At 38.0% G+C, this 9,249-nt stretch overlaps 1 protein-coding gene across 1 annotated transcript; it reads right to left on the bottom strand.

The window, feature by feature from the left end:
• Window positions 1-218: 218 nt before the first annotated feature.
• Window positions 219-5,214, bottom strand: LOC112506125 (vacuolar import and degradation protein 30-like). Its single transcript, XM_025110155.1, has 4 exons — window positions 5,049-5,214; window positions 4,396-4,718; window positions 480-536; window positions 219-377 (listed from the first exon to the last, which is right to left on the bottom strand). The coding sequence occupies exons 1-4, from the start codon at window positions 5,212-5,214 to the stop codon at window positions 219-221; spliced, it is 705 nt and encodes a 234-aa protein (XP_024965923.1).
• Window positions 5,215-9,249: the final 4,035 nt, after the last annotated feature.

The following is a 9,249-nucleotide window of genomic DNA, read 5'->3' as shown; positions in this document are numbered from 1 at the left end:
ATTCGTTGATGAATTCTTTTAATTAAAACTATTTAATTATTCATTGTATTAAATAATAAAATAATGAGAAGAAACCTAGCAGCGGATTTGGCAGACGGTGAGTAATTCTCCACTGATCACAGGAGGATTTAGTTTATTTTTATTTTTTCTTTTAAACTTTTAAAATTATTTTTGGTAGAAATTTACTCACAGATACGCCATTACAATACAAATAAAAATTAATTGTTTGTTACACTACGTCCAACGACCTTATCAAACCACAGATCACCCGGCGGAAACTGAGAATTCGTGAATTTCATGACCATCTCCCGCATCTCTTCCATCTGTTTCCTTCTTACCTCAGCCATTTCCTTGTCCTGATGCTTCAACTTTTCAACCTAGGCCTCTAAAGGTTCAACCTACAAATATATAACAACATAAAATTAAGTAATATCAACTAATATTAGAATTAGACATTGTAATAATGGAGGAGTATAAACCTGTGCATCAACGAATGAGCTGCTACAAGAAGTGTCGGTGCTAGAATGCAGCGCACTCTGACCCAACACAAATCAGGAATCCACGTTGTACCTGAAGCCGAATAGGTGTCCTTTCATGCTCATACCATCCACAACTCCGGATCAATAAGAGGATAAGCAGTTACATCCTACCTATACTTCAATTAAGGTTAGCTTGGTATTAAGCTAATTCTATAGTTAAAGAAACATTACAAGTGAAATTCAAAAGTTGGGCAGCATAACTGTTGTAAATCAGATGTTTCCAAAGGGAGTCTATAAGTATAAACAATTTGTAAATTTGGGGGGGGGGGAGAGTCGAATACAAACAAACAAAATTTAAATTTTTTTAATTCGTTTATTGATTAAAGAAGAACCAATATGCAATTGAAAGATTGTTACGAAAACTAGATAAGGAAAGATCTTAATCTACACAATCTTATTATCACTAAGATTTTTCTTGCACAAGAAAAAAAAAAGAATAAAAGAGAAAAGAATAGAGGAAGAAGAATGTGTAGCTAAAAAGCTGAGACTTCTCAGCTATTTATACTCACTACATTAAATACACCTCAGAGGGTATATTCCACGTGTCAAGAGATGAGTGGAATGATTGTCCTTGTTCTTCGATTATGACAATCTTTTGGCTGCATATGAATAGTAGCTTCAGGTAGTTGGTAAACATGTTTGAAGATAGAAAAGTAATACGTACTTGTACCTATGTTTGGTCGAAGCATGGGGTATGTCTTTTTGTGCAAGAGGATAAAACAAAAACGGTCTTGATACACAAGACTCTGATAAGTTATAGATTTCGGTCGCTGAGGACTCCTTCAACTATCGTTACGTCTTGCTCATATTCCAAATTTGATGTAGACTGTCATGGTATCACTGAATGCCGCTTCAGATTACGATTATACAAGTCTCTATCTTTAGCAACTTTTTTGATATCGCAGAAGGTTTCTTTCATATGTGTTTTGTCTTGATTTTAAATTAAGCTCTAACTATTACAATAGGTGTTCAATAATCATTGAAGAAACTCAGTTTGAGACTGATCGCAGAACCTAAATACACAAAATAAAACAAAGTATTTTTCACTAAGTATAAGGATTATCATCAAATCACTAAAAGAGTTAGAATCCGACATATTTTTATATGGTGTTTAAGGCTTTATTTACCAACTTGATGAAGACAAGAGGGTTCTGGATTTTGACATTTTGAGTATTTTTCAAAAATTTAAAGAAAAGTGGAATGATTAGAATGGAAACCATGGAAAGGAAAGGATTGTCATATTGAATTGATAATCTTGTTGGTCCCGTAAAGGTCTACAAGAGTTTTATAGAGACAATTTGTTGAAGGGGGGAATGAATACAAACACAGGAAACATTTCAAATTTAAAATATATATTGATAAAAAAGGATCAATACATATTTTACAAGATTGTATGCGAAATAAGATAAGGTAAAGATAACCTATCTAAAACAATCTAAGTTTACACACAAATGATCTTAGTAAAGAGAAACGATTTGTTGTTAAGACTAAGAAGGAAATGAGTTCTTTTTGGGTAATAACTTTTTAGAATACTTAAAAGGGATTCTAACTTGCTTTGAAGATAAGCGTAAGTGTTCTTAGATGTGTATGTGATCTCTTATGTGTATGCACATAGTTTGCATGGAGAGAATGCTTATCTATTTATATACATTCAATTAAATGCACATTTAATGCAACGCAGTAGGGTTTGAACACGCGTCAAGCTTTTAGAGAAAAGCTTGTCCTTTGCTACAGTGAATAGTACAAAAGCCTATTCATGAGCAAACATTCTTTCATAGAGTTGGTGGGTAATATAGTCAACTAATCGGCTCCATACCGGACTATACTCCAGAAAGGGTATGGGTTTATCCTTTGTGTGTGGAAGGACAAGACAAAAGTAATCTTGCACAACAAGCTTCTTTTGATCGCTAAATGCTGGAATAACCTTGAAGGTCTCTTCAGCATTCACTGAGGCTTGGCAGTCTTCACACATATGTTGACCAGGTTGTAATCACTGAATGCCGCTTCAGATCACGAACGTGGTAGTCTCTAATCTTCAGTTTCAGTCTTCGACTTTCGCTGAAGGTTCTTTGGTGTGAGTTTTGTCCTCTTGAAGTATCACTGTCGCTGATGGATTTACAATACATGTCTTAGCGATCACTTAACAGACTCAATGATGATCATTGGAACTGAAAGATAGAAACATATTAATTTTTAAAAGGTAAAAGGGATTATCATCAAATCAACGAGAGAGAGGATCAACAATCTCCCCCTATTTGATGATAACAAAGCAACATAAAGAAAGTTTCCTAATCAAATAGCAGTAAGGAAAAGTTACATATAAAGTACATGTCCCTTTTAACTGTTTTTGGATCTTTTTCAGTGAGTCAGTTTTTACTTAGTAAATTTTCTTGAGGATCAAGTTTAAGAAAAGGTGTAAGAAGGAAAACTGAAACTGAAAGCATGTTCATTGATTTATAGATTGTCAGTGAATGTAAGATAACACTAGAGCTCATAGACATGTGTCCCTATTACTCTTTTCAGGGATCTTTTTTAGTGATGTAAATGAAACACTTATATTAATTCAAAGGAAATATTGCAAGTTGTTCAGTACATGTCTTAGACTTACAATATATAAGTTGAACACTGAAAGTCGACATAGAATACAAAAGGTATATAGTGAATGGACAAATTACAAAATAAATAACTAATCTAAGTTGTTCAGATTAATGTAGCCAGGTACATTTTCTCTGAGCTCCTTTCGACATAGAGATGCCCTTATTATCTTGCGGTCCATCATTTCACCGTAGAAGTCATTATCTATCCAGAATCTGATGAACGCGAGAGGTTCCATCGAGCATAGATGTAACTCAGACATTCTTTTGAAGCTGACTTCACCTTCATAGTAAAGGAAGATAAATCCTAACTCAGGCTTTATATACACAGTGTTGGGTATGTAAGGAACCTTCGTTGGCAATGACAAGTTCAACATGGAAATGTCTGGCTTCTTCGAAGCCTTCAGGACTTCATCTAAGGAGAACTTTGTTTCATGTTCATTTCTCAAGGATGGTCCATCATTAGGAATTGATGGTATTTTTCTTCTTCCACCTTTCTTCAGAGTTGGCTTTTCAAGGACATCGACATACATGGACATCATCTTGATCAGCACGTTGATGATGTCCTCGATAATCGGCTTATGTCGTGATTATTAGCACTGAATGGCTTGGCGGATCTCCAGCCATTCACTGTAGCCTTACTTGCCGAGGTAGGAAGGATACTCGATGACCGTATCAATGTTATCCCCGGTGATGAGCATTGAGACCAGCAACCCACCGTCTTTCATTTATCCGCTGATGGTGACGTTTGAAATAGGATGAGGGCTGAATCTCTTTTGTAGGAATTCTTCGCTCCATCGTTTGTCGCGCTCGGCAAACATCAGATTTTTCTCGCGTTCAGCTTCTGCAATAGAGAGAAGCTTAGCTTGGGCCTGGACAGTGTTCACCATCTTTTTCAATTTCTTCCTTGGAACAACTTTGGTAGCCAGAGAATTGGCCATCTTTAAGCTGTCCTCGGTCTATTTACGTTGAAGGTTTAGTTCTTTCTCGGCCTTGAGCGCTTTGAGCCTTTCAGCTTTTGTCAAGAAGTCGAACTCACCACAACTAGAGGTGCGAAGAGGAATTTTTACTCTAGTTTGGTCGAGTGACTCCTCGAGCTGAGACATCTACTAGTTGATGGGAGTGCTAGGAGATGGGATTTTAGGGACCCATTCCTCCAGCCGAATGCATGTAGTTGTGAGGATTGAGAGTTGATACATGGATATGATGGTGGTAAAGCTAGAGGACTCGTTAGCTAAAGGTTCTAGAGGATTGAACAATACCCTTAGATTGCCTTCTTCAGCAACACCTTTGTCTTTCGACTTGGTGTTCTGGTGCTTTTCTTGAGTTGCCTCTTTCTCCCTTTGCTCCCCTTGGGATGTGGAATCCTTGAGGGTGACGCCTTTTGTGGCACCGGCAGGTCTCTGGTATTGATTAGTGAAGCCGTTATCATCGTCGTCTTTATCATCATCATCGTCCAGGTGTTTGCCAGCATTAGGAAGGTCAGGATACTCACCGTCTTCTTTATCATCATCTTCATCATCATCATCATCATCCAAATCACCAGCATTAGCTGCAGAGGTGACTGGAAGATCATCGTCGCGAGCTTCAGCGCCAGCTCAGACGTTATCAACATCCTCAGTTACAGGAGCTTCACAAGAATTTGGAAGGTCATCAGCGACATCAACTTCAGCTTCACCTTAAGGAGATTCAGCTAAAGCCTCAGTCGCTGGAACAACAGTTTCAGCAGTAGGGACAGCAGCAACATTGGAGGGACCAGCTTCATAACTTGTCTCCCCCTTTTTGGCAATGACTTTCATGCAATAGCCAAAGAAATGGTCGAGTTTCCGGATCTGGAGCGCCATCATCTATTCGACTCTGGTCATCGTGCGAGCTAAAAGAACGGTAGCCTTGTGCGCGTCATCGAGCTGCGTACGGTCATCAACAGTGAACGACGATTTAGCTGTCGAGATTGGCTGTTGAAGAGCAACCAAGATCTGCTGCATCAGTTCCATATACTTGGCAAGGTGAGAGTTTGCTTCATCGGCCTTGCTTGATAAGGCATTGACGGTCTCAGCGTTGGCTTGGATATCCACCTGCATTATGGAGATCTGGTCCTTGAGCCTTTGTACTTTAGCTTAGACGGTTGAGAGATCAGCAGCTACTTCGTTCCTTTGAGACATGCCCTTATGGTCCTCTTCCATTTTGATGAAGACAATCTTAATTGCAGGGAGGAGCATCTTTACGTCTTCATCCATGTCATATGCATCCTCCATGGTTGGTTCCTCAAAAGGACCTGAAAAAGATGGAGAGTGAGCATAAGGAAGCTCGACGTTAGTAGAAATGAAAGGGTTGGAAGATGGAGTACCTGATAGTTCATCAGCATTATCTGAAGGATTAACGTTGGTGCACTCCATGGTGCCTTCGAGAGGATAGGCACCAGTTTTCTGAGTTGCCTTGAGAGGAGCAGATTTAGGTCCAGTGGTGGGTGTCTCATCATCAGGGAGGACATTCGCTGATGAATCATAAACACGTGTAGAGACCAAGGATGGAAGGGCGGAGAAGATGGTTGAGACTGATGGTAGTCGGTGTTCAGCAGTGGCGATGCTGATATTCTCACCTTTAGTGATTTGGGTCACTGAGGCGGTTGGGAGAGGAGCCACAGGCACGACAGTGATTTCAGATATCATTGAAGAGCTAGGAAGGCTAGCTGAAAGTGCCTCAGGGGTAAGGCTAGATTCAATAGATGAGACCTTTTTAAGAGGTCACAGTCAGAGACGTCGTTGTAGTGCTTGGGTTAGACTTAAGAGGGTTATTCTTTGTTTTGACCATCTTGGAAGAAGAAGAAGAAGAAGAAGAAGAAGAAGAGAAGAAGAAGAAGAAGAAGAAGAAGAAGAAGAAGAAGAAGGAATTGAAGAGTATTGCACAACATCAGAATGTGCAATATCTCCATCCCTCAGCTTGTGATCCAAAATCCTGGATCCAAGCTTGTATAAAGGAAGGTTACATTCCTTTGAATATTTATTGCTGAAGATCTTGGCGAACATCATTGATAGAAAACAAGTGTAGGGAACGACCTTCTCCCTCTGGCGCTTGTACAACTTCAGCATCAGGTCATTGAAGATCACTGCAACATAGTTGATGGGTTGCCAGCAGATTACAGACACGTCGATAGTGAGAGCGACCCTTCATGCTTGATCTTTCCACCCATACTATAGATGAAGTGAGAGAAGAGGAACTGCCACACCATAAACATGCGGTTCTTCTCTATCTTCGACAGCGACTTCAGAGGCTCGTTGGAGTCTTTCTTCATTGGCCATGAGTAGCCAATATCATCGAGACAAGCGATAATGTCTTTAGCCGAAGGATCGCTAGCGAATGGACCCTTGGGAAAACAAAGAGTGTGCCTTAACGTTGCCATGCCAAAGCTGACGGTAATTCGATTGAAGGTGAAAGAGATCTTCTCCACCTGTTGACCATTTTTGTCTGTGTGTTGCACCACTTCAGCGGTCATCCAGAATTACTAAAGGGCTTCCCTCACCATGACAAGTTCCTGGCTGAGAGCGAAGGCGATATGAGACATTTTGAGGAAATCAACATCATCCTGATAGATGGTTTCGTTGGTAGGAATGTCCAATAAGCCAATGTGGTTGTTAGCCTTGAAAGACACGTCTTCAACGGAGAAGTTCACGTTCTTAGCAGCCATTTTCTATTATAGTTAAGAAATAAGTTATAACAGTTTTTGTTTAGTAGTCCAAGATCTGAATGTGATTTTTTTTAAGTTTTAGAGCATTAAAACTTCTTTTTAAAAATCCACAAAGAAGATATTAGGGTTTTTCAAGAAGAATAGTGTTTTTGAAACTTTAGATTATAACCAAGAAGAAGAATTTGTTAATAATTTTACTGTTTGTGTTTGAAGAGAACAAAATTCTTAAGGAAACAAACATTGTTTCATTAGAAGAAGAACATTTAAAGTTAAAGAAGAAGTATCGACCTTAGAGTTGTTAAGGAAAAGGTCGAAGGTTTCAAGCGTTCTTGCTTGCAAATTCTTTTTGGCAGAGGTTCGTCAAAGGTTTTTGTAAGCACAAAGAAAATATGAGAGGAAGGGTCTAATATTTATAGGTAGAGGAGAGAGAAAAGATATAGGAGAGAGGAAAATACAACTGTTGAGAAAAAGCCATGATGAAAAATATGACATGTTCTCATCCATGATTAGATGAATGTTGTAGGAGGTCGCGTGTGTCAGACTTTTACGCGCGTCTCAAAGCAACTCGTATTGAAAACAGAGAATGTCTTCATAAAGACGGTTCATTAACTATTTCTTTTAAAACGAAAAGGTTTTAAGAAATTCAAAGAGTCATATTCAGTGATAAGAAGATCACTGAATAAAAACCTTTTAAAACATTTGATCACTGAAGAAGAAAAGTTTCAGTGATGATTTTATTTTAAGAAAGAAAAATATCTTAGAAGAATATATTTCCATAAAAGTGTCAGCGATAAGAGAATCACTGAAACTATCTCTTAAAACATTTGAATTACTGAAAGAGAAAAGGTTCGATGATCAATTTGATTTTAGGAAAAGATAAGTATAGTTGAAATATACTTACTTACATTGTTCAATGATTGAAAGAATCACTGAAACAATCTTTTAAACTATTTTGATAACTGAAGAAGGAAAGCTTCAGTGATAGTTTTAAGTTTTAAAGAAGAAGAACAAGTATACATACCTTAGAGAAAATAGATACATTTACTCAAGAGTTCAGTGATAGAGTGAGAGCATTGAATCATTTCACTTTACTGATTGATGTGTTTAGCTGAAAGATATTAATCTTTAGCGTTTAGCATTCCAAGTTCACTGATCAAGATGTTAAATCTTGTCTCATCAAGAGGCTTGGTGAAAAGGTCAGTGAGTTGGTAATCAGTGGGAACAAAATGAAGTTCGATATCACCATTCATAACATGATCTCTATATGTTTGGTCTTGGAGTGAAGTACAGGGTTGTTTGCAATTGCAATAGCACTAGTGCGATCACAATAGATAGGAATCTTTAAGAACTGAAGATCATAGTCGTTAAGCTGGTTTTTCATCCAAAGGACTTGGGTACAACAACTTCCAGCAGCTACGTGTTCAGCTTCAGCGGTTGATGCAGACACTGAGTTTTGCTTCTTACTTGTCCAGCTCACCAACTTTCTACCTAGAAGCTGACAGCCTCAAGTGGTGCTTTTCCTATCRATTTTGCAACCTGCAAAATCACTATCCGAATAACCTATTAGATCAAAACTTGAACTCTTAGGGTACCAGAGACCCAAGTTAGAAGTTCCCTTCAGGTATCTGAAAATGCTCTTTACAATGATCAGATGGGATTCCTTAGGTTCAGATTGATATCATGCACATAAGCAAGTAGAATGCATAATATCTGGTCAACTAGCTGTAAGATACAGCAAAGAGCCAATCATTCCTCTATAAACGGTTACGTTTACAGGCTTTCCATTTGTATCGTTGTTGAGAGATAGTGGAGAAGCCATAGGAGTCTTCGTAGATGAGCTATTAGAGAGATCAAACTTTTTCAGCATATCATGGACATACTTACTCTGACTGATAAAGATGGCTTTATCTGATTGCTTGATCTGGAGACCTAAAAAGAAGGTTAGTTCTCCCATCATACTTATCTGGTATTCTTTTTTCATCCGATCAGCAAATTGAAAAGATAAAGAAGGATTAGTTGAACTAAAAATAATATCATCGACATATATTTGGACTACAATGATATGACCTTTAACATTCCTAAGAAATAAGGTCTGGTCAATCTTTCCACAGACGAATTTCTCAGAGATGAGAAATGAGGAAAGGGTATCATACCAAGCACGAAGAGCATCTTTTAACCCATAAAGAGCTTTATCCAAATGATAGACATGATTTGGATACTTAAGCTCAAAAACCCAGGTTGTTCAACATAAACTTCCTCTAGAATTTGTTTCATTTAGGAAAGCGCTCTTTACATTCATTTGGTAGACTTTGAAGTCTCTATGGGCAGCTGATACGTACTAAGTATTTAGTACGTAAAGTACCTTTTTATTCTCTTTTAGATAGGTTATTTTGCATTTATATCCCAACTTTGAGTCATTTTATCTATTTTC

The sequence above is a fragment of the Cynara cardunculus genome (assembly GCF_001531365.2).
Source record: "Cynara cardunculus var. scolymus isolate 2C chromosome LG 2, CcrdV1, whole genome shotgun sequence".
Classification (NCBI taxonomy): Eukaryota; Viridiplantae; Streptophyta; class Magnoliopsida; order Asterales; family Asteraceae; genus Cynara; species Cynara cardunculus.
Note: the sequence above shows the minus strand (reverse complement) of the source record. Positions and strands in the feature narration are given on the sequence as shown.